Source organism: Eurytemora carolleeae, unplaced genomic scaffold, assembly GCF_000591075.1.
Source record: "Eurytemora carolleeae unplaced genomic scaffold, Eaff_2.0 scaffold926, whole genome shotgun sequence".
NCBI lineage: Eukaryota > Metazoa > Arthropoda > Copepoda > Calanoida > Temoridae > Eurytemora > Eurytemora carolleeae.
The window spans coordinates 58,372-85,076 of record NW_019396816.1 but is presented as its reverse complement, the minus strand read 5'-3'; the positions used below and the strand labels follow the sequence as shown (position 1 = coordinate 85,076).

General features: G+C 32.8%; 2 protein-coding genes across 4 annotated transcripts; both read left to right on the top strand.

The window, feature by feature from the left end:
* Nucleotides 1-623: 623 nt before the first annotated feature.
* On the top strand, nt 624-9,909 carry LOC111708991 (protein AMN1 homolog). Of its 3 annotated transcripts, none has more exons than XM_023482521.1 (11): nt 624-687; nt 1,447-1,937; nt 2,733-2,806; nt 2,991-3,019; nt 3,131-3,182; nt 4,437-4,588; nt 5,603-5,720; nt 6,600-6,662; nt 7,481-7,553; nt 8,479-8,535; nt 9,227-9,909. In XM_023482521.1, the coding sequence occupies exons 2-11, from the start codon at nt 1,836-1,838 to the stop codon at nt 9,311-9,313; spliced, it is 807 nt and encodes a 268-aa protein (XP_023338289.1). In that variant the 5' UTR covers nt 624-687; nt 1,447-1,835; the 3' UTR covers nt 9,314-9,909. The 3 variants fall into 3 exon arrangements, with proteins under 3 accessions (XP_023338289.1, XP_023338288.1, XP_023338290.1); XM_023482520.1 differs by having other exon boundaries at nt 6,588-6,662; XM_023482522.1 differs by lacking the exon at nt 2,733-2,806 and having other exon boundaries at nt 6,588-6,662.
* LOC111708987 (pescadillo-like) lies at nt 9,880-22,009 on the top strand. The gene is made up of 13 exons (XM_023482516.1): nt 9,880-10,025; nt 10,808-10,907; nt 11,648-11,792; nt 12,887-12,992; nt 13,991-14,120; nt 14,460-14,584; nt 14,692-14,818; nt 16,261-16,389; nt 18,783-18,910; nt 19,820-19,926; nt 20,384-20,672; nt 21,344-21,592; nt 21,918-22,009. The coding sequence occupies exons 1-12, from the start codon at nt 9,925-9,927 to the stop codon at nt 21,498-21,500; spliced, it is 1,644 nt and encodes a 547-aa protein (XP_023338284.1). The 5' UTR covers nt 9,880-9,924; the 3' UTR covers nt 21,501-21,592; nt 21,918-22,009.
* Nucleotides 22,010-26,705: the final 4,696 nt, after the last annotated feature.

Genomic DNA, 26,705 nt, shown 5'->3' with positions numbered 1-26,705 from the left:
TCGAGGGGAACTGAAAAGCGCAGGCGTGGTTTTAGTTTTGCCAAAGTTAATCAAATGAATTTTACAGAACGTAAGGAACTAGCATTCAATAAAAAACTTCTACTTCTACAATTTTTCTGGGGAAAAAATTTTGTTAGAATATCAATAATAAAATTGTATTTTCTTATAGTAGTACTTGATAAATTAAATTTTAGAATTTATTTATTTTTGTTTTTAGGTGGGATAAAATTGTTCTGAAGAAATGGTACACAATATTCAAGGATCACATAAGGAACACAATCAATCAATCAAATAAAATATATCATGAAAAAGTTATCTTTAATGATTTTCACCTCCTTAGTAACGTGGTTTTACCGAGAACATCAGTTGGTCTGAATTGATAGATTTGGATTATTTCTGATGAAATTAGACTGATCAAGTTATTTTTTTAGAAACTTTTAATTGGATCGATTAATAATCATTCATAGAATTTTTTTCTGGGTGACAAACATTTTTTTATGCAGCCCCCGTTATATAGCTTTTATATCGGATCGGATTGGATTGGATTGGATAGTGAATTTACTCTTAAATGAATTGGGGAGAGGAGTGTTTATTTCTAGTCGATAAAAATTTGGTTGATGTAGACTAGAAGATTACGAGATACATGACGGTATGAATCTGGAGCTGTATTATCAGTAATAATATCAAGTAAATATTTTTATTAATTTGGTAAAGAAAATTACAAAATCACGTTTTTTAGTGAACTGCAAGCATAATTTCATGTGACCCTCCGTTCAAAGATGGCAATGACCGATTAACAACGGTAAACTTGAAAGCATTGTCTGATCATGAATTAGATATCCACGTTTTTTTATTTTAACTGTTCATTTTCATTTGTGGTTTCTCTGCAAAAGAGACTTACTCATTTTATCAGATAATATCAGAGTAAAGCACTTATCAACTCAGAAAAATGACAGTTTCCTCCACATTTTGATGAGATTAAAGTTTCAAGGGTTCCGTTGTATATGGGGCATGGCTATCTTTGTAAAGAGGGTCACTTGAAATTACGTTTACAGTCCCTTTGAGGCGTATTATTAAAGACCAAAGCTCAGGGTAAAAGTTCTGATGGCGGTCTGCTGGGGTTTTTACAGATCCCCCAACCCTATACATCGTCATCAAGAAAAAGGAAAGATTTCGTGTTTCCATTTTTAAAAAAATTTTCCTCATAAGATTACCATATTAGCAAAAGCAAAGTTAGTAGTAATACGACTGAGAAATGATTTTTATATTTCCATCTTCAGAAATATGATACTCAATAAATGGATAATGGATATTTTGAAGAAAATCGAGGAAAAAGACGTCTAAGTACCCCCCCCCCCCCCCCCCTCCCTCTTGAACATGCTACTCCTTAAATGAAGTCACTTAAAAATACGTCCTTTAAATTGATGTCACATTTGTTTGTTTCAGGTGAACTAAGTGATAAAGTTGTAAACAAAGAAAACAATAATCAATCAGATTTTCTTTCTCTCCTTTCAATCCATTTTCAGAATATTTGGTTTTAAATCTGAACTAGTAAATAGAGAAGGTGAACTTAAAACAAATCCTTAACTGTGAGTTGACGTTGATCCTAAGTTGATTTAAGCTTAACTTAACTTAACTAGCTGAGCTTTAGTTTATCAAGTTCCGTCTGCTTAAAGTAAACCTCAAGTGAAAAGTTAAAATTCTGGTGAATTCCTCTCATTTGTTTGGATGAAAATAGAACTTGGAGTTGGAAACTGGTTGATCCAGAACTGAACCTTGAAATCCTGGTAATCTTAAACTTTGAGCTAAAGCCTGCTAATCTTGAACCCTGGAGAATGGTTTTCTCTGGTTTGGTTGAACTGTGTCTCCGAGTAGTGGTTGGAGCTCAGAAACTACATGATCCTCAATCCTTTAAATATCTACCCCGCCATCTTAAGGTTGGTTTTAGTCCGGATTTAAATTTTTCAATGAAAGATAACCTTTAAAGCTTAAGGAGGGAGGGGTAAATAAAATAGAAAAAATATTTAAGAAAATAAAATAATTGTTGAAACCCAATCAATTTCATTCTTTGTTTTGTTAGTTTTTCAGTTTTATTTAATCCATATCTAGTGAACTTAAAAAGACGTTCAACTGTACACAATCGTGTTTTTTTTATGAATTTTGTTAATATTTGTCAAAAGTAAAAATATTTACGTACTTTTTGAACTTTTTTTAACCTCCTTTTCACCCTAACCGTTAAAGATAGGTATAAATTGTTTTACTAGGGATTATGGATATTTATCACACCCTATCTTAACTCTAAGGGCAAAATCATAGGAGAGACAAAACAGCCCAACCGGGATATGGTTTAAAGTAATAAAAATTCTATGAGAAATGTTCCCCCTTTTCCTAAACATTGTTCCCACTGTTCCACTGCTCCCACAAATATATAATAATAATAATAATATAATATCCAACCCTGCTTTCCCTTTTCCCAACCCTGTGAACTTTACTTAATTAAGTAATCCTCTCCTTAACTCTGGGTCAAACATCTTAAACTCTGATATGGATTTTAAATAAAACCCCGATAATAAGATTAAAGTTTAATAAAGAATTTGAGAAATTATCATAAAATGGATAAACTAGGTCAGTTTTATATCATTCTTTTTTTTCCAAGTACAGATAGATATATGGGGGGGGAGGGAATTATTTTTATTCTTTTACTTATCTTATTTTCATATATTGATGTCTAGGACTATATTCGTGAAGTTGTGTTAAAAAGATACAGTGTTACTCCCGCTATTTTAGAATCATTATTGCATAACAGGCAGGAAAATTTATCCTTTATTAAAAAAAAATCGCAATAATATTTTAAGTGTTAAATTTAAATGCGTTCTTTTCATTGGTGCATTCTCATTATATAGTAGATCCTTTTTAGCGACAGATAATATAAATAATTATGATTGAACAAGTCTTCATTTCTAGATTTCTATAATTTTCATTTTGTTTAGTGTTCGTGAGATCAACATGGAGAATCAAGGAATAAATAAATTATAAATAAATCAGAAGAAAATTGATGACAAATTATAGAAATATGATATTCTTTCATTATTCTAAGATTAAACAATAAATAGTTTATTTAACGTTTTAGAAGAATTAACCAATGAACTTGTGACTATGCTAGCCCAAATTAAAACATTCAGGCGAGAAATTAATTTTAGATTTTTCATATTTTTTACTGATGTAATAGACGGAATTAGTGGCCCTACATTTTTATAGAGTTGAATGTCCGATTCACAACGGTACCTTGGTATGATCAAGTTTGAGTAAATTCAAGCTTTGCTTGCTTAGGGTTCTCTTGAAGATGACAAACGGATTTTTGCTACAGGGATTTAAGGAAGCGGTTTTAATTGAACATGCCGATTTCTTCCATAGTAATGGTTTGATGAATTGTTATAGGTTACCTACGTGATTCCTACATGTCACTCAATTAATGGAGGTTCTCCGAAAATTAAGCCTTTCTCTTAGTTTAGAAAAGTTTCTATTAAATAGATACGTTTCAATTATTTATTTATTGTGTTATTTTTTTGGTTCTAAAAAAATATTCATATTCTATGAACTTTAAAATCGTATCGTCCATTTTTTTCTTAAAGGGACTGTAAAGGAAAAATTACAGGTGTTAAAGGCTGAAACCTAACCATTTTAGAAGTTGATCGAGACCCACGAGAGCTCTGTCGGATGTTATTATCTTGAGAAACTGTTAGGAAACTGTGTCAAATTGATACGAAAATCTATATATATCCATTAAATGTTGTATAAAAATAATAGGTTTAAACGGATCATATTCAGCAAATACACAACCAATCTGAAAACAACGATATCCCAGGGAAGCCTAAGAAACTTAGGTTTACCCCTAACATAATTTGAATTTAATAATTTTTCATTTTTAATAGATTTAATTGATAATAAATTTAATTGATTAATAAATACGTCCGTATCATGTGACCAGACCTCCCACTAATGGCAGTGTAGTATCATTAGCACATGACCAGCATACTGCACTGCCATTGGTGGGAATTCTGGTCATGTGAAACGAGTGTATAAATAATCTTATCAATTATATCTTTTATAAATAAAAATTTATTTAGTTTAAATAATAATAGAAGCAAACTTAAGTTACATAGGCTCCTCTGGAATATTGTCGTTTCAGATTGGTTGTGTATATGCTGAATTTGATCCGCTTAAACCTATTATTTTCATACAAAATTTTTTGTATGTAGATTTTCGTATAAATTTGACACAGTTTTATATCCATTTCTTCATGCAGGAACATCTGATAGAACTCTCATGGGTCTCGATCAACTCCTAAAATGGTTAGGTTTCAACCTATACCCCCTGTAAGTTATTCCTTCTTTAAGATATGATTTAAAATTGGATTAAATTGGAAATGTATTTAGGAAAATTAACTTTAACCGGATTGCCCATATTGATAAAAGAACTCACCCCTCTATGCTTGAGAACCCTGAACCAATCCCCTCGACTGTGTCTGCAGAGAGTCTTATTCGGTTAATATCAGGACAAAGATATCTCACCTCTCTCTTTCTCAGAGGTAGGGTTACCAATTTTAGGTGTGTCCTCCTTTAACTAGAAATATCTTATATTCATGTATGAATTAAATGGGTGTTACCGTGATAAATGTTATGAAAAATTTACATTTTACGGAATATCCCCTAAGCACTGAGGCGTTGAGGCGTCTGTTTCAACTTCAACTTGTCATAAACCTTCTCTGGGGTTAGGTAATTTACCACAAAAACTGAGGGACTTTAAGCGTAATTTCAAGTGGGTCCAGGTGCTTTGTTACGGAGCAAAACTAAAACTATTGAGGATCAAATTTTTTCTTTCTCTAACCCATTGTGAATTTTTACATTTGTGCTTTGAGCTTCTACAAACCGACTTTTTAGACGCCCGGTACGGGTCAATCTTTGTATCCTTTGTAGTTTATTCCACCAGGTTTATCCGTGCATTCCACCAGGTTTATCCATAATTTCCACCTGGTTTATCCATTATTTGCACCAGGTTTATCCGTGCATTCCACCAGGTTAATACATGATTTCCACCAGGTTTATCCATGCATTCCACCAGGCTAATCCATGATTTCCACCAGGTTTATCCATGATTTCCACCAGGGTTATCCATGATTTCCACCTTGTTTATCCATGCATTCCACCAGGCTAATCCATGATTTCCACCAGGTTTATCCATGATTTCCACCTTGTTTATCCATGGTTCCCACCAGGTTTATCCATGATTTTCACTTTGTTTATCCATAAATTCCAACTTATTTATCCATGATTTCCACCAGGTTTATCCATGATTTCTACCTTGTTTATCCATAAATTCCACCAGGTTTATCCACGATTTCCACCAGGTTTATCCATGATTTCCACCTGTTATCCATGGTTTCCACCAGGTTTATCCATGATTTCCACCTTGTTATCCATGATTTCCACCTTGTTATCCATGGTTTCCACCAGGTTTATCCATGATTTCCACCAGGTTTATTCATGATTTCCACCAGGTTTATCCATAAATTCCACCAGGATTAACCATGATTTTACACCAGGTTTGTCTGGTTTGAGTGTTGAGCTGTTTACCTGTATATCCAGTAGCTGTCTTCACCTGGCAAATATTGATGTTGGACACTGCCCTGGTCTTGAAGACCAGCATGTTCTTCAGCTTAGGTTAGAAATATAGATGAGGAAAGCAGATGCGTATTCCGGGGGGGGGGGNTACGTCTGCATAGCAGGGGGGGGGGGGGGCCCTGCCTTCATTTTTGGTTCAAATCTTCCAATTTTTTGGGTGCACGCCTAATTAGTGATCGAAATTCCTAAAATAAAATGAAATTGAATTTTAATGTCCTCTAATGACCTCCACAAATAGAAAATATTTCAACTATGGCTTAATGCATATCAAACAAAAGCTAAGAACCCAGGGAATACAGTAGCAGCAACAAATCCAGTATTTGACCTTCTAATGACCTCTTACGACCTCTAATGACCTAAATGACCTCCAAAAATGAAAATGTTTTAGCTATGGCTTTATGCATATCAAACGAAAGCTAGGAGCCCCAGGAATACAGTTGCAGCAACGAATCCAGCGTTTGACGTTCTACTGACCTCTAATGACCTAAATGACCTCCAAAAATGAAAATGTTTTAACTATGCATATCAAGCGAAAGCTAGGAACCATGGGAATGCAGTAGTAGCAACAAATACATCAAATGTGCCAACTCCACCATCCCCTTTAGCATGTTTAAGGGATGAAAACGAAGAATAAGAAAAGTTGTTGAAACTTTCTATTACAATAAGTTTTCTTAACTTAGTATTGATATTGTAAGCATAATGGCAACGCGTATCTTACATGAAGGTTCAATCTTTCTGTCTCTCTTGAATATCTTTAAGAATGGGGTTTGGCTCAATTGGTTTTCAAATTGAACATATTTGTTTATAACTTGTTTTTTCTAATCGTTGAACATCCTTTGCAAAAATTAGGTAATTAGATGAATTTTTATTTTATGAACAGTTCATTTAATGTTTTTATTTTCTAAGGGACTCTTGTAGGATTGAATCCTTGAGTTTGGCAGGACTAGATATAACAGATAGTGCACTTCATGAGTTAGCTAGGTAAACTTCTATACTAGATATACCTCTAAACTAGATATATCAGATAGTGCAATGCAGGAGTTAGCTAGGTAAATTTACACACAAAGTCGCTTTAATCGTTTGAACAATAATTTTTATACAAGTCGATTCTGAAGATCTCTTAGATTTTAATTTTAAAATTGATAACTTTAACTGAAAATTTTATTTGATTACCGGTAGGGACAAGCAAAAAAATGGTTTAATTTTTACGATTCCGGATTCTCAATAAATAAAATTACAAATTAATAAGTACGCAGAATTGGATAGAATCATAAATTGAATCTGTGGTATGTACTATCAACTGGGCGTGTACTGCAATATACATACACCATCAACTGTACGTTAACTGCAGTAAACACATTCAGCTGGAACTATACTGTAGTGTTCACACTCAGTTGGAACTTTTTTATACGCAAACAGCTAAAAGTGTACTACAATGTGAACAATCAACTGGAAGTGTACAGCAGTGTACAAAACGCTCTGGAAGTGTACAGCAAAGTACACAGTCACAGTCAGTTCAAAGTTTACTATAATGTACATCAGCAAGAGGTTTACTGTAGTGAACACAATCAGCTTGAAGTTTACTTCAGTGCGCAAATTCAACTGGTAGTGTACTGTAGTTGACTCAATCAGCTAGAAGTGAATTCTAGTGTACTATCCTGAGTTATTTGAATATTAATATTAAAGGAGTGGGAGTAAGGATACTATAAAAGAACTGGTAGTGTACTGTAGTTGACTCAATCAGCTAGAAGTGAATTCTAGTGTACTATACCTGAGTTATTTGAATTTTATTATTAAAGGAGTGGGAGTAAGGATACTATAAAAGAACTGAGAATAGATGGATGTAAGCACATTACAGATCTGGGTATTCAGGTCAGCCATTTATTCAGGGTGCTTCCCGCCACTCTTTCTATTACTTACAGGACTTCATTGATTTTTTCGACATGTGATACCGTTGAATTCAGGGGCGTACTCAGGAATTTACGGTTTTTTCGAAAACTCGAAAAGTATTGGTCTGAGGTTGTTTAAATTCTTTGACTTTTCTAACTAATGCATGCCTCTCACTTTAGGTTAAACGCCGGGCTTTTATACCTACTGCCTAAGTTCTCAGGCATGCCTTATTTTACCTTCACCAAACTAAATCTATATTAAGATCTATTTCCAATCTTTGGATTTCAACATATTATAACTTTTTTGGAAATCCTTTAACATAAGAAAGCAGATCGCACAAGTTCTGAAAAGAAATTTTGTGTAGATTTTGCACATAAACCTCAGAAGAGAATTTACACAATTTTAGTTTTTCTTAAATTTTAAAAATATTGTAAATATTTTTGAATATTTGAATTAGCTGGGTCAAGGGATTTTTTCAAAAATGTATAATTGTCATATTCTGCACAATTTTTTAAAATATTTTTTTTTGCAAATTTGCATTTTATTTGTTCAGATTATTTATCATCTCAACTTCTTTTTCTGTACGCGTAATTTCAAGTGACCCTCCATGCAAAGATGTCAAATCTAAATGCGCAAGTCGTTGCAGAGAAACTGCAACTAAAAATTGATAGTGTTCAATTACAAAAACGTTGAGTTCTAATTCATGCTTGATTATACAAAGCTTTAAAGGGCACCATTGTAAATCGGGCAGCATGCCATCTTTGTATGGAAGGTCACTTGAAATCATTCTTTTAGTCCCAATAGATTCTCTTGTCTGGATCGTGGCCATGTCTAGGGGGAGTTATAAGATATCATATTTATCCTCTCAACTACTTCTACCTTTTAACCTAAACCCTTTGTGTTTTAGTTTCTTCTTGATGGACTCGGTGCTCTTGAGATTCTCATATTTCATGGTTGTCCTCAGGTAAAATATTTGGTAATTTCCCAGCAAGTAACGCTGCCCCCCCCCCCCCCCCCCCCCCCCCCCGCCATGAATGCGGGATAATTTATTCCCTCGAACATCAGGAAATAATGGTTCCGTATATATTTGGGAAAATTTGAATGATTTTAGAAGGGGAAAAGATGGATCTCGTTTTTTCTTTTTTCTTTGATAATAATAGTTCATTGTTTGGGTTTATTGAATTTCTACAATATTAAATATATGTTTTTATTGCTGAATCTATTTGACGAGAATGCATTACGTCACCAAAAAGTATGAAGTTATCTATTTATGGTTATTCTTCTATCATAATAAATCTATTGTTCTCTAACTATATTCTATACTAGTAATTAACTATTAAATTACTTTAAATGACTGTTGACGTATTTCACCCTAAAGTTAAGTTTATGGTAATATTAAAGGGAAAAGTAAAGTAAAATCAAAGTTAAAAGTAAAAAATCTCTGTCTGTCAATCCCTGAAAAATATGATTTGATAACTTGATTTGATTTGATTTGATTTAATTTCATTTTCTTTTGAAAATGATAGATTAATATCTGGGGTCTGGGTTTATTGAACCTTCATAAAATTAAATATTGGAAAAGCTTTCTTAAGAATAAATCTATTTAATATTATAAATATCTTTCCAAGAAATGTTAGATTAATTTTGTTTTCCAGGTTACCAATAACTCGAGAGTTTCGCTTCAAGTTTATTTATCAACACATAGAAGAAATGTTCGTCAGCTCACATGGACTGTCTATTAATGTTCGTTAACTCACATGGACTATCTGCTGATGTACGTCAACTCACATGGACTTTACTAATGTTCGTTAACTCACGTGGACTGTCTACTAATGTGCGTTAACTAACATGGACTATCTACTGTTTTTCGTTAACTCACATGAACTGTCCACAAATGTTCGTAAACTGGCATGGACTGTATACTAATGTTCGTTCACTCACATGGACTGTCTTCTAATGTTTGTTAACTTCATACATTGTTTTGTGTCGTCGAATGATTGTCACTTAAGACTCGCATCGCAATTTCTGAGACTTGAAGAATGTGTGCAAATATTTAAACCAATTTGGACTATTTTTACCATTTTCGCATTCAGTTTTCACCAATCATTCGTCTTAAACTCGCATCAGATTTTTTTGTATTCACATTTTAATATTTCTAGAACCGTTCAGATTTATTTACAAAATGCTTTAAAAAGTTTTTTATTTGTTTTAAAATGTTCTTTAATTACAATCCAAACCAAATATTCTGTCAAGCATTGAAAAAGATTGGAACATGTTTAATATTGAAACTAACTATCTTTGTAATATTTGTTACCCAACTGCATTTTTGTTTTCAGAATTAGCGTCGTATAAAATGGTTCCACGTAAGCGCAAGGGAGAGAGCGGGGAGGTGTCCAACTACATGACGAGGAAGGCAGCCATGTACAAGCTCCAGCTTAACCTCAAGGATTTCAGGTAGGAAACATCTAGATGTGAATAGGGGCGGGGAGGTCTAAGCCTCCACCTAATAAGGGAAAAATATGATTTTCAGGGTGGATTTAATCATGGATATATAATAGAATGGATACATCATAGTCAAGGTCTGAATTAAATCCCAAACGGGAAGCAACAAAGTAAATATACAGAAATCTGAATGAAAGAAAAAATACATATATACGATGTTTATCACATGAGTGAGTCTATGAGTCTGTGTAAACTAAATACATATATGTTATATATACACACTTACTATTCTAGGCTTCGGTGTATACTAAATACATGTATAATGTATATTGTATATACATTATTACTATTCTAGACTTTTTTCTTTACTAAATACGTATATGATATAAATACATAATTTTATTCTAAATGTCTGTGTATACTAAATACCAAGGGCGTATACAGAAATAAATCTAGGGGGGGGGCAAGATTTGCGCGAAGCGCAAAATTTGTTTTTGCCCCCCCCTAGGAGCTCCTAGGGGGGGGCAAAATTCGAACTGTAAATTCATAACACTTGGCTTCTTGGATATCAGGCATAAGTATAAGATACTTAAAAGGCACACATACAGTCCAAATAATTACCTTCTAAGCACTACTTTATCTCTCCTTCAAACAAAACTAGCAGAAAAAAACATTGTTTTTATCTAAATACATATATAATATATATATACAATAGTCCTGTAGGCGGTCTGGGCTGCCCAAGATGGGGGTTCTTGCAGATCTCATCTCCCATAATCACATAATTTCTATTTTAGGCGTCTGTGTATTTTAAAGGGAGTGTTCCCTCGTGAGCCCAGGAACCGGAAGAAGGTGCAGAAAGGAAACTCTAGGATTCAAACACTCTACTATGAGAAGGTTAGAACATCAGCTTTCCGGGCATCTGGAGCATGGGAGGAATTTATACCACAACAGTGTGTAATCATATCCCCTAGAAGATGGGGATGCATGCCAAAACAATTTGTAATCATATCTCTGCACCTTGTATGCTTTCAATACAGACTATTTCAACTTTTAATTTTTGCTCAATCTTTCAGCATTTTTTTCTTCTGTAAATCAATAATAACAAGTTTTTCGGTTATAAGATGTTTTTTCTTGGATTCGTAAAATTTTACGAAAACTACTTTCTGTAATTCTGAGCGTCCATAAACCTTTCTTGGGGTCATGTGAGTTCCCACTAGAAATTGGGCCTGTTCGGTTCAACCGTTTTAACGTTCATCGGTCACAAAGTATATATATATATAGGAGGTTTCTACTCCATGATTCTCTTAAACCTCTAATATTTTTGATATAATTGTAAAACCTTGTTTATTTAGGATATAAGGTTTCAACTCCATGAATCTGTTAAACCTCTAATGTTTAGGATATAAGGTTTCTACTCCATGAACCTGTTAAACCTCTAATGTTTAGGATATAAGGTTTCTACTCCATGAACCTGTTAAACCTCTAATGTTTAGGATACAAGGTTTCTACTCCATGAACCTGTTAAACCTCTAATGTTTAGGATATAAGGTTTCTACTCCATGAACCTGTTAAACCTCGAATGTTTAGGATATAAGGTTTCTACTCCATGAACCTGTTAAACCTCTAATGTTTAGGATATAAGGTTTCTACTCCATGAACCTGTAGTCTGGAAGTTCAGGGAGTTCAAGGTGTTCCTGAAGAAGCTGAAAAAGGCGCAGGAGAAGCGGAACTGGGAAACTGTGGAGAGATTGAGGGCAAATAAACCTAAATACAGTCTAGGTAAACATTAGGATTATACGTTTTCAAAAAGGATTTCGTTGCTACTGCATATTTTTAAGCTTTTCACTGTTTTTTTAATAGTGAATAAATAACCCCCCCACCCGCCTCCAACAACCAAAAAGGTCCAAAACATACTAATTTTTTATCTGATTTCTGTTCAGCATTTTTTTATCAGATTATTTTTTTTTCTACTCAGAAATGATTAATGATTAGGTAGAAGTAAGCCAATCCCGTTTCCAAAATACTGCTAAGTAAAGTATTAATCATTTAATATGCTTTCTAGATACGTGTTTTCTTCTCTCTACCTTATATGTTCAGAAATGATTTATCTTTAAATGAAGTACTCATCTCAAATTCATCTTTTATAAATATCAATTTATTTTTCAACAGAATCTTATATTCTTTAATTATATTCATTGTTCGTCAATTATTCTTAAAATATACGTACAACACTTCGCTAGAAAACGGATTTAGAAAACAGAGAGAGGAGTAAGTTAACTAGATATAGTAGAACTAGTTTTTGTGCAGTCTTTATTAATTAATTCTAACCTTTTGTCACACTTAACTATTTCAACTCCAACCCCTCTTTTGAAAATGTTTTTTTAGATATGTTTTTAAGGTTTTATTTTTTGAATTTGGAAGATAAATTATTTTAGCGGATAATTACTAGATTTTTGGGTATAAAGTATTAAAAATATTCATTTTCATTTTTTCCAGATCTTCATAAATCATTCTTAAAAATTCTTTAAAATATTCTACCTCAGGCTGCCTGAATAAGTCTTATAGCTACTTAAGGGAACTGTGACTTGTCCGATGAACGGTACCCTTTAAAGCATTATCTGAGTAATCATTAGAAAGGCATCATCGTTTTCTATCTTAAACTGATAATGTTTACAATTTTCTTCGTTGTTTATGCAGCATAACAGTCTGAATGGAAAATAATGAATTTTTAGTTAGGAATTTTTAACAAGGATTACTTCTACATCTTTGATCAGATAAAGATTTAGAAGGTACATTAGACATACCGCTTCACAATACGATTACACTTTACAGTCCCTTCAACTAACTATTTAATTCCATTATATTTTGTTTAGATCACATTGTAAAGGAGAGATATCCCACGTTTATAGATGCTATCCGTGATCTAGAAGATTGTTTGTGTCTTATTTTCCTTTATTCTACATTCCCCAGAACAGCAAGGTAATTGAAATTTGATTGGATCCGTCAACCTGAAGAAAATTGCACGTAAAATTTAAATCTTACACGTTTTTAATCAGGGGGGGGGGGCTATGGGTGCTATCCCCCCTCTCTGGAACAGTGAAATCTATGAATTTCAGGAGTATTTCAGGCCTCAAAGGGTGCTNGGTTGATCTATCTAGAGAAGGCCGGGACAAATTTCTGACTACGCCCCTGAATTTACTTATTACTCCTCTTATTAAATCACTAATAAGAAAACCCATTTTTTTTAATCTTTATATGCAAACAGATAAATTTGTTTTTCCCATACGTGTGCGGAAAATCAGAGTTAGAAGAGCTAATTGGTCACAATGTCGTACAAGTAACATCCCATTTTACCCTTTTCTGTCTAGTTTGCACGTGGATGATAGTTTACGCACAATGACTAAATTATGACCGTGAATATTACAATGACTATGACCACAAATATGATATGCCAATTGCTTCAATATTACAATGACTATAATATGACCGTAAATATGATATGACAATGACTACAACATAACAGTGAATATGATAAGACAATGACTACAATATAACAGTGAATATGATATGACAATGACTACAATATAACAGTGAATATGATACGACATTGACAACAATATGAACGTGATTATGATATGACAATTACTAGAATATGACAATGACTACAATATGACAATGACTACAATATTACAATGACTATAATAGAACAGTGAATATTTGACAATGACTACAATATTACAATGACTATAATATAACGGTGAATATGATATGACAATGACTACAATATTAAAATGACTATAATATAACAGTGAATATGATATGACAATGACTACAATACGAGTCTGGGGATGCACGATGGCCATGGTTTTTAAAAACAGTTGTAAAACGCAATCATTGCTTTTTGGTGCCAATTTTTGAAAACATCAACATACATCTAATTAAATGAATTTGACTGTTTTTTATATTTATTTTTCTAGAACCCCAGTGGAGATGGTGGATCTGTGTAAACGGTTGAGTGTAGAGTTTATGCATTTCGTTATAGAATCTCGAGCTCTTAGGAAGGTTTTCTGCTCCATCAAGGGATATTACTTTCAGGCAGACATCAAGGTAACAATAATCAAGAAGAGAGAGGTGGTGGTGTCTTAAAAGCATTGAAGTCTTGACGTTTCATTGACTTTTCAAGAATCAGAGAGTTAATCAGATGGTAAAGCTTTTATCAGAAACATTTATTAAACGCCTCATTTTCATTTTTACTTATGGCATTTGATGGTATGTTAGAGTAATTTTTCCACAATAAATTTTATGAAACAAAAAATATCAAGTCAGATATCAAAATTATTTTCCCTACGGAACAAAAATAAAAATAAGTCACTTAAGGATTTGGAGATGGAAGTAGGACTTCCCGAAATCCCTGATTTGATTTGATCTTATTTGAGTTGTTTTTAGGGTCAGACTATTACCTGGATAGTGCCACACAATTTCGGATATCAGAACCCTGCAACAGTCGACATGAAGCTCATGTCCGTATTCGTCGAATTCTACACAACAATGCTGGGATTCATCAACTTCAGGTAAAAGGAGTAGAATGAGGGAGGGGCAGAAACCATGCTGGGATACATCAACTGGTAGGTTCAACCGTTTTTACGTTATTCTATTCACAAAATTATATTATATTTAGATTGTATAATAGCATAAACTTGACCTACCCCCCTGTATTGGCTGGTATGGCGGCGGAGAGCGCCCAGGATGACAGCTGTATCGCAGCACTTAACCAATCTCTCAAGAGAACAGTACTTCCCGATGAGGTAGGTCTAGTGAATTTTGGTCTATCTAGAGAAAGTTTGTCTTTCTAGAGAAGGTTGGTGAGAAGGTTAGTCTATCTAGAGAAGGTTAATCTATCTAGAAAAGGTTTGTAGAAATCTAGAGACGGTTGGTATATCTAGAGAAGGTTGATCTATCTAGAGAATGTTGATCTATCTAGAGAAGGTTGGTATATCTAGAGAAGGTTGGTATATCTAGAGAAGGTTGGTATATCTAAAGAAGGTTAGTCTATCTAGAGAAGGTTTGTATATCTAGAAAAGGTTTGTATATCTAGAGATAGTTTGTATATCTAGAGAAGGTTGGTAGATATCTAAAGAAGGTTAGTCTATCTAGAGAAAGCTGATCTATCTCGAGAAAGTTGTTATATCTAGAGAAGGTTGGTATATCTAGAGAAGGTTGATCTATCTAGAGAAGGTTGGTAGATATCTAGAGACGGTTGGTATATCTAGAGAAAGCTTATCTATCTAGAGAAAGTTGCTATATCTAGAGAAGGTTGGTATATCTAGAGAAGGTTAGTCTTTCTAGAGAACGTTAGTCTATCTAGAGAAGGTTGATCAATCTAGAGAAGGTTGGTAGATATCTAGAGAAGGTTAGTATATCTAGAGAAAGCTGATCAATCTAGAGAAAGTTGCTATATCTAGAGAAGGTTGGTATATCTAGAGAAGGTTAGTCTTTCTAGAGAAGGTTAGTCTATCTAGAGAAGGTTGATCTATCTAGAGAAGGTTGGTAGATATCTAGAGAAGGTTAGTCTATCTAGAGAAAGCTGATCAATCTAGAGAAAGTTGATCTATCTAGAGAAAGTTGATCTATCTAGAGAAGGTTGATCTATCTAGAGAAGGTTGATCTGTCTTAAGAAGGTTGATCAATCTAAATAAATATATGCAAAAGCAACCCCAAAACGCTGTCGTGACTATTGTTTTTGAATCGTTCTTCCATATATTTAGGATAAAAATCTTGGAAGTAATATTAAATTTTTTTTTCCAAAATTATAATTATTCAATCTACAATCTTTATCTACTTATTAACCTACCTACACAGTACATCTCCCATACCATATTCAAATATTTCAAACATGTTGCCTATTCGTGCATTCTTCAGAAATCTTTTGATTATTTGCTGTTGGATAATTATCTTGTAACACAAAATACATTCATGTAAAAGAAAAATAAGTTAATAAATATTTTGGTAAAAATGTTTCCATTCTTATTTTATTTATGTTTTGACAAATATGATTTGAATTTTTTTTTTATTTATTAAGATTTTTATATTTTTATAATTCTGACTTTTTTTGATTATAAGATCGAAGTAAAAATCTTAGTGAAAATCTCATAAAGAAATCTTCCTGCTATTGTTATTGTTGTTTTTCTTATAATTATTCTAGTATTGTTATTAATAACAAAATATTATTAATATTATTATTTGAAAGATTCCTGAACTTGACAATATCCCCATGAGTGATGACAGTGAGGCGGTTGAGGCTGCCAGGAAGGAAGCGGAGGCCGTGGAGAACCAATCTAAGCTCTTCGTTGGCCTCAAGTTCTTTTTGGGACGTGAGGTAAACAATCAATTTCATTATTATTTAGAATTTTGCATCTGCATTAAAAATGGATTCTGTTAATCATGATAATGCAAATAATTGTTGAAAAAAAAATAAGAGAATTTCCTGATATTGCAGTTTTTAATTATCTGATTTTGTTATGTTGTTTAACAAGAACTTGGAAAATAAGAATTTCTGTTTTATTATCCTTTTCTTTTATAATAAATTGCCATTGTCTTTTAATCAAATTTATCTGCAGTTTTTTCTTCTCATTTTACAAAATTCAATTTCTGAGAAAAGGTTAAGTAATTAAATCTTTTTAATTAAAGGTTTACACTTAATTAATTTAAGAGAGTGACTTATCAAAAGAGAATTAATTAGTGTTTTTCATGAAAATAATATTAGGGTTTTTTTTCTTTTTAAGAAGGAAACTACTCCTACAGCATTTTCTAATATCAGGGGGGAGGGCAAAAATATGAGCTTTTATTGTGTTTGGGGGGAAATATAAAGTAAAGAGGGAGAAAGGAAGGGGAAAGGGAAGGGGCAAGGAAAAATGGGCAAAAGGGAAGTGGGAAGGGAAAAGTTGGAAGAGAAAAGGAAGAATAAGGAAAAAGTGGAAAAATATAATACAAAATGATGATGTAAGTAAAGTAAAATAAACATATTTCTTTTCGTTTGCATCTCACCAAAAAAACTAAATCAGAAATTCTGTAGGGGGGACCTTTCATTGACCTTTTTACGACACCAAAACATTCCATTATTTTACTAAAGTCAACAAAAAAATCTCTGCAACAGGGGCTCTGCCCCCCCCCCCTCTTTAGAAACCTAGAAAAATATTAGTCTTACAACTAATATACACCCCTCCTGATTTTATAGGGTGTACTGTCCACTGTACAGCCTTAAATGGTGACTTTTAAATCGTCTTTTCAATTTTCAAACAATAATGCCTTTTAACATAATTCTGGGATTTCCAAAATGTAATCTGTTCGTATTTTCAATTCAAAAAAATTACCAATAACTAAACTTTTGACATTTTCTTGATATTTACAATAAACATCAATTTTGCTTCCCTCGTATTCAAACGCCTTTTTTCAAAGGTGCTATGGAAACGTCTCACCGCGGAAATGCCTCAAAAAAAAGGAAACCCCTTAAAAGTAGTTTTTTGAGTTGTTTCCGTGATTTCTCTTTATTTTGAGGCGTGTCTGCTTTTTAGCTGAAAAATATTTGAAAGGGATTTTCCAATATTTTTGAGGCGTTTCCGCAAAACTTGTTAGGTGTTTCCGTATATTTTGAAACTCTATTTAGTTGAGGTGTTTCCTCTTTTTTTGAGGAGTTTCCGCAAAAATTTTGAGGTTTCCGTATTTTGAACAACTTTTGAGGTGTTTCCTCTATTTTTTTTAAGGCGTTTTCGCAAAAGTTTTGAGGTGTTTCCGTATTTTTAAAAACTTCATTTGGTTGAGGTGTATCCTCTTCTTTTGAGACGTTTCGCAAAATTTTTGAGGCATTTCCGTACTTTTTAAAGTTCTATTTAGTTGAAGTGTTTCCTCTTTTTTGGAGGCACAAAATCTTCTAGGGGTGTGCAGTGTGCACAAACAAATGAAGGTGCCCCCCATACACTAAAGCTCTTGTACAAGAAAAGAGAAAACACCCCAACTAAATTAAATTTTTGAAGTTTTTTTTATAAAAATAAACGACTCCACTAAATAAAGTCTTAGATTTTTTTTTTTAAACGGAAACGATTAAAAAATATGAGGAAACGCCTCAAAAAAAGGGAACACCTCAACTAAATAAAGTTTTTAATTTTTTTGGAAAAACGAAAACGCATTTAAAAATATGCGGAAACGTCTCAAAAAAAGGAGGAAACGCCTCAACTTGATGCAGTTTAAAAAAAAATTTTACGGAAACGCCTTGAAAAAAAAAGAGGAAACACCTCAACTATAAACATTGGGAAACGATTCAAAAATATTCGGAAATCCCTCACCATTTTCCCGTTTTGAGGAATTTCCCAAAATAAAACGGAAATTCCTCATAAGTGGTTTTTGAGGCATTTCCGGGTGAGACGTTTCCTCACAGTGAGGCGTTTCCTTATCACCTTTTCAAATTAGATGTCTCTTTGATAAATTGAGAATTGCATGGGTGTCTGTATATTTTTAAGAATTTTTAAGAATGTTTTTAAGATCTAGGAGAGGGGGAATGAAAGATTGGACATGTATAGGCAGGTTTTTCAAACTTAAGGGGCAAGGTAGGCCGTTTGGTCCATGGATATACTTCATGCGGTGGCAAGGAGCGTCGATCCTTTTCTCATTGAATGATGGGTTGTCTGCTAATTATAATAATAATAATACCAATCATATATTTTTGGTCCACAATTCAGCAAATAAACCCCTAAAATTATTTTATTCTTTCTTCAGGTTCCCCGGGAGCCCCTCGTCTTCATGATCCGAAGCATGGGAGGCGAGGTTAGTTGGTGCGCAACCACCGCACCTGGTTCTTCATACACGGAGGAAGACGACAGAGTTACTCATCAGATTTCTGACAGGTAAAATGCGGGAATCTTTCAATCTAAAACTTACGTAAGACCCTCTTTCACCAAATAAGTTGCATGGAAAACCCTTACTTGCCATAATAATATTTGGTTCGGCGAATTTTTCCAGACAAAAACGTTTTTCTATTCTGAGGTATTCATCCCAAATGTGTTCCTGAAAACTTTTTCGCTTAATTTCTTGCAAATATTAGATTTTACAATTTAACGTAACTTTCTCCTCATGATTTGTATTTTTTTGTGTTCGTAAATATTGTCTCTTGATTACTGTGCTGGAAACTTTTGTCTTGGATATCCTTAATTCTGTTAGCTTAGTCTCTATATCCTTTGTGCACACTTATATTGCAATCTACAGATTAACAAAATGAGGAGATTAATCATTGATCTCGATATTCACAATACAAGAGTTTCCAGTCCAGCTCTGGTTTTCTGTATTCAGAGCTAAAAACTTTTGAATTTTGGATACCCTTAATCCTGATTAATAAAGCGCTGTATCCACTGTCGACACTACTGGTTTTATGCTTAATCATCTCTTTTGTATTTCCCTGCTGGATTGCAACCAATGATTAAACATTTATCTCGATATCCACAATTCTAAAGTTTTCCGCTCAGGTTACTTAATATTGTTCCTTTGAAACCATAAATAAATAATTAGAACACAATAAAAGGGACCAGAAAATATTCGTCTTTCTTTCTTCCAATAAGGAAGGACCGCGTAGAATTTAAAATGCACTTGACTTTAATACATAAAATATTTTTCTCTTTTTGAAGGATTTTCGACTTTTTCAAAAAGATTTGCGTTTTGTGTTTTGGTTTACTTTTGCAACAAAAAAATTGGAATTTCAGAGACTGCAACAAATCAAAAATCTCTTTCAATTTAATTGGATTTAATAGTTTTCAATCTAGGGAGAGTATATCGAATAAGAAGCTTGGAAGGTTCTATGTCCAACCTCAATGGATCTTTGATTCTATAAACCGTAGGAGTAAACTCAACGAGAAAGATTATGCTTTAGGTAATATTTTTTAATTAAATTTGAACCGTTTATAAATTTTTGTTTATTTATTCTTATATATTTTTGATCTTTTTTAAAATTATGGATTTTTCGTCTGATTATGATCAATTGAATTTTTTTGCGTTTTCTCTGTAAAAGTGACTTATGAACGATATTTCGATGATTGATAATTTTTAAATTGTGAGGTCTCACGCTCAAAGAAACTGAGATTTGTCACACAATCTGAGTTTGTAATCCCTATATCTTAGCAAACCCGAAGTCGTGGACCTTTGATATTTAAACTATGAATTATGTTAGATCAAATACTCTAATTTAGACAAATCTATTTCCACCACTAGGTTGCAAAGATATAGGAATTACAAGATTTGAGTTTGTTGCAAGAACTCATTTCCTTTTTCACAATCGGTTCAGTTCAGCCGCTTCAAAAATATTTAAGAATAACATGAATATTTTCCAGGGGAAACTTTACCTCCTCATCTCTCTCCGTTCATGGCGGAGAGAAGAATCGGAGACTATATGCCACCAGAGGAGAAGGCTCTCCTAGAGGGAGACAAGGGAAAAGAAGAAGAGGAGGATGAGGAGGTCGGAGAAGAAGAAGAAGAGGAAGAGGAAGATGATGATAATGATCAGAGTGAAGATGATGATGGGGAGGAGGAGGCGGAGGCAGGTACCAAGGTTACCCCTGGTAAACGTGAGAAGAAGGATAAGGAACATGAACGAAGGATGCAGGAGGATGAAGAATACAGGTAAATTATTTATTAAAAAAACAAATCGTTTAAAAATTATGTTTATAATTCGAATCATTTGGATTCGAAGAAACCAATTAGATCCCTGATTAAAAACTTAAAAATGTGCAGATCCAATTGACACAGCTTTCATTGATTGTTAAGATTAGTATTTAGATTATCAAAGAATCTTTATATTTGCGCAAATTATCCGGAAGCTAAAACTGCGACTGAACTTTATATCCACAGCATTAACTTTTAAACGAACGGATTTAAGTATTTTATGCCGGCCAAATACGGGCAAATGCCCGATTCACAATGGTACCATTAGCATCTTTGTCTGAGCAAGTATAAAATAAACTTCAATATTTATAATTTTGAAAGCAGACATTTTAAAATGTGGTTTTTCTACAAATATGACTTGCGCTTTTCTACATCAGGAAAAGATATATGAATTATTCTCATTAAACACATGAATCTAGAGAAATGCATATATCCTCCACATTATTGATCTGATAAAGGTTTCAAGGGTACTGTTAGGAATCGGGTATATGATTCGGTCATTCATCACGCTTATGTTTCCTTTAAGGTTAAACCGCAAGAGTGGGCGGGCATCGGGCAAACTATTTTGTACTGAACAGATTTGAAATATAAAAGTTTGAATCTCTTTTTGAAATGATTTTGTATCCTAGGCTACGGGTGATGATGGTGCAGAGGAAGCACCAGGGCCTGTACAAGTCAATGATGAAGAACAGGAAGAAGAGAGTGAACGAGTCCAAGAACTTGGAGAAGAAGAGGAAGGCGTGGGACGAGGAGAATAAACCAGCCAAGAAAACGAAAAAGGCCTAAATTTGTTCTCTAAATTTCCCTATTTTTTCAGAAAATATGAAAATATGATCAAATAACGAAATCATGAAATGTAAAGACTGAAGAAACAATGCGTAAGTAATTCATTCAAATTTTAAATGGTACCTTAAAGTTTGGTTTTTTTATTACACAAAATCCACAAAATATGAGACTTTAAAAAATCTTTAAGTTAAACGATTGGTAAGGTCATATTTCTTATTCTTTCTTTAAGAAAGTCTCGGTAGTCTCGTCTTTTTTGAGTATCTCTGTATTTTAGCGTAAAAAATGATTTTATTCTGCAAAATTTCAAAAACATTTTACGTTAATATTTAGTTAAGGTTTAAAAAAGTACTACATCAGGATTAATTTCGAAGTTTATATTATAACCTAAAAACTTTTATAAATAAACTTTTTTTTCAGGAATTTCTATTGAGGTTTTGCACCTGGAAGAAAATGTGTTATGCTATATTTGTTTTTATATCTAAATCTAAGAATAAAATTGAAATAAGTTATTTGTTAAATATAAATCAATTCTAGAGAAAGTGAACTTTATTAGATCTGCTTTTTTAAATAGCAAAATTTTAAAAATTGAGGGGAAATAATGTTTTGTACAAAAAATCTCTTAAAAAGAATATTCACCCAATCAACTAATTTTTCTTAATAGCTCTTAATCTAATTTCTGTTATTCATAGTAATAATGCCATAATTTTGACGATCAATGAACAAATCAGACCATAAAAGGAACCGGTGAGATGGAATTTAAAGAATTTGAGCCGCGGTTTAAATCTGCCAAAACCCGGTTTAAATTAAGCGCCGGCTTAAATCTTGAAACATTTGATACAATTTTAAGTGGAACCAACCATATTTAAGCCGCGGCTTAAATTTAAACCGCCGCTCAAATTCTTTAAATTCGGCCACTGCTGATGTAATTTCATTAAAAACGGGTTAATCTTATTTGTGGCAGATCGAAATCTACAACAAATGCTTTGCATAAAAATTTTGCTTTCATAATCAAATCTCATTTTTATGTCACTTCGGAGGAGGAGGAGAGAGAGAACCTCGGGAGATCCATAAAATAAAATAATGTTAATGTTTACTGTAAAATTTTATGTTTCAGTGGTGGCTGGGAAACATTTTGGTAATAAAATTTCTTTCATCGAATTTTTCAAAAAATATTAAACTTGTGCCAAAGGCAGGTTATAAAGCCATTTGATTCCTACATGTACACCAAACTCAAGTCGGCCAGTTCGTTCACTCAAAATGTTTAAAAAAGATATCCCAGTTTTTCGCAATATTGCAAATTTGTAAGTGTTAAATATGTTTTTAAGTTGTTAATTTCTTTCATTAATTTGTTCTCAAAAAACTCTAGGATGGCCATTGTAGCATTTGAGATTTTATCAACATGCTTTTAGAAAATAGAGAATTGCGTAAACAAATGGTTTATATATGATGGTTGGGTTTCGTCACATGTTTTAAGGATACAGGTCTTCTGAAGGATCAAGGAGATGATGTCCTTCAGATATCATAGGGTTGATAATCCTAAGCCTAAAAACTCTACAGAAGAAAATCTGAGGCAGTAGAAACTTCGGATTGTATAATGCTTAACTAAAATCTAAATAATTACAGAATACAAATATAGTGTTTAATACCATTAAAGTATCTGTAACCTGATACCCGCACTGAAAGGTTTTTTATTTATTTTTTCAAAAAGAATTGAAAAAAGTTTAATCTCGATGTTGTTCTTCATATTTAATTTTATATACATGTCTAAAAAATACTTGTGTTCATTAATTAACCCCCTGCATTTTAGTATATCGTTAAGGGATCAAGAATATAGAGAGAAGACCCAAGTGTTGTTTCAAGGGGAAGAGAGAATTAATAGGTCTTTGTATAGCTCAAAATCCACCTTGGATATATTTCGAGATCCAAGGGAGAAATATCTCAGTAACATAATATTTCGTAATCGTTCTTCGAAATTTTTAATTTTTTATTTACGCAGTTGGTTTCTGAATTGCTTGGTATATCGTAATAATTAGCTTTTCTTGGTTCTCACGCACGGTAGTTAGAGGGACTAAAGTTTAAATCACTTTATTTTAAAAGAAAATTCGGGAAGTTGCCGCTTGGGAAAGTACCTAACATCTAAGGAAAGAGATGGGAGAGATGGTATATATTACTAATAGTCTTCTCTAAAGTCTTTCCTTGTGGGAAACCCTGTACAGTGTACACAAGTCACTTTACTTAACTTTTTAAACTAAGCTAAAAACATTTTTGTGGTACTTACGAGTTCCTCGTTTTGTTTTTGGCGAAATTTGTACAAGAAATTTACACATTCATAGTTCAAACAGCTTTTTGTTGGATTTTACTAAATTAAAGAAACTCTGGACCATTCAACTGCTTTTTCAACATCCTAATAGATTATAAAATAATTTGACAAATACGTTCTTCCAAATCAAATTAAGAGAATTAAATATAAATTTTTCTAGTTTTAAAACAAACGGGGAGACAAATGTAAACGTGGATTTGCGAGGCATGGGCAGTCAAGAAACAGTTTTAAAGCTCCGGAACAAATGTAGGTAGTGAGGCAGTGACCAAAAAGTAAAATTTTCTGCTCACTGACTCACTACCCTCAGTTTACATTCGGTCCGAGAGTTTAAAACTTTAAAAATTTAATTTCTGCTCACGTCCAATAGTTTACATTTGTCCCGAAGTTTAAATCCTTGAAAATAAACGTTATTTCAGCTCATCTTCCTCACTATCCTTAATATTTTAGATATAGTTCTATTTTTGACAAATGTTCAAAACACCTAAAAAATTAGCATCTAAATGTTCAAAACACCTAAGCTTCAAAAGGAACAAATGTCCATACACCCAACGTTTTAACACCTTGTTTTCTAAACACCCAAAGATACATAACACCAAAATTTTATTTCAGGGTCAAAAACACCTATATTTCATTTAAAGTTAAGAACGCCTAAATGTTAACAATTTTAAATTATTATTTAAATTCAATCATAATTAAATGTAATCTTGAACGTTTAAAGCTTTGGGACTGTGATCAATCCCAGTTAACATCTGAGGCTAAGCTAGGAATTTAGAAATTATTTATAATTAAAGGGACTGTAGAGTGTAGACTCTCTTAATACATATTGAATTCTTAAAACAATGTTTTATGTCTCTGCTGCAAACCTACAAATTATATATAATCTTCTAAAGGCATTTCTGTGTTTAATAATATTACAAAAGGAGTAGATGCTCTGCATATCAAGTTAACTTAATAGAATAGTCTAATCAGTTACTGCGCATGAGCTTTATCTAAAATATTGATTTTACAACTTTATTTTATGAAAACATTGTTAGACAACTAAGTGGTTGGTAGACCATTCTATTAAGTCTAAATTTTAGAACCATTTCAGAGAATCTTGTAGGCAAAATTATCCAAAAGTTGTTCAACAATTACGGGAAACTTTTGATCATCCCAATACCGAGTCAGCTGAACAAACTTTTATCTGGTTGGGTAAATTCAAAAAGATTTTGAACTCTATGAACAAGCGACATCATCATTTCTTTTTGCATTGTCTTGTGATTGCAGCCGTATATAAACTGGTATATATTTCTTATATAAGTCTATGCATCCTATGCAGCCATATATAAACTTGTATATATTTCTTATATACATCTATGCATCCTATGCTTTATGGTATATATGAATATATGACGTTAACGATATATAAAATGTATATAAACTATGCATCTATGCATCCTATGCATTTAAAAAAGGGTATTATTATTCCTATGGTCTCATATTAGACCTCTAATGAAGTTTGTTGATTCTTTTCGAAAATGAAATTTAGGTGTTATTTTATCTGTAAATGAAAATTATGTGTTTTTACCATTAAATGAAATTTTTGAAAATTTAGGTGTTTTGAAGTGCAGTGGGTGATTTGTTTTTTGGTGTTTTGAACCCACTCCCTCCTTCCGAAATACACTGACGGATGTTATGTTGTAGCCTAGCAGGAGGGGTGGTGGCGGGCCCAGAAAAATTAAACTAAAGGCCGAAATTTGCAATAACAAAAAACTACGTTTAAGTTCTAGTAACTTATTAGCCACTTATTAAGTGAAAAGAAACTATTTTCGCAGACACTGCACAATTGCTTTGTCTCATGTTCAATGTTCATTGGACTGTTTAACTTATTGTAAATTTTGTCTTCTTATTCCACAGTTTTTTGGTTCTCACTGTAAAACAAAAACTATTTTGTCCTATAATTTTAAGACTTCTGCATCAGCATATGTATCTATAAATAGTAAATTCTCATTAAAAAGCTTATAATTTATTTAAGAATTTCCTTGATATGTTTTAGTAAGGGAAGATTCAGTATAAAGAACTTTACCTTAATGATCAATAATAGCGGGTGTCCCAATAAATATGGGAATTAAGTGACACGATTTTTATAAAGAAGTATCGTTCTTTAAATCCACTTTGCTATTTTACATGAACACTACGGCACGAATAAGCTTGTCAAACTCCTCGACGCGTCAACCCTGCATCAGTATTTACCGGAGAAAGGTTACCCGATCTGTGATTTAACCCTATTTCTCAATTTTCTGGTAGAATAAGTGCGGTATTTGGGCGTAGTTATGCTTAGATTTTCAGGAAAAATACAAATAACTCACTATAATTAAACACAAATTGTTTGAAAAAAAATCATTCTAATGTTTGAAGATATTTGAGTAAGAAACCGAAGAAAAATATGGAACTGATTCATCATTGCCTCAGATACACAGGTTTCTTTAAAGTATATCAAATTGCTGTATTTGGTCATATATTTCACTTATGTTGGTTATAAATTGCGGTATTTGGTAAGTGTTAAACTTTTATTATTTTACACTTTTTAAAGCTAGTACAATAAAAATGTTTTATAAAAAAACTATTTTTCGTGAGTCTATTCCTAACAAAAACGCTTAAATTATTTCTCATTTAAAAAAGACACGAACAAAAATAACACCAAAAACCGACGAGAATCAATTTTTGAACAAATTTAACTTATTTGATTTACTTTTATATTCACCCAAGCACCAATAAAAGTTAAAAACCTTTTCTCCGATAAAAATCTTTCTTCCTCTTATTATTGAGGATCATCAAGCTGCTCAGCGAAGAGAAAATCATCAAGATGCTCAGCGAAAGGAGGTTCATCAAGCTGCTCAGCAAGG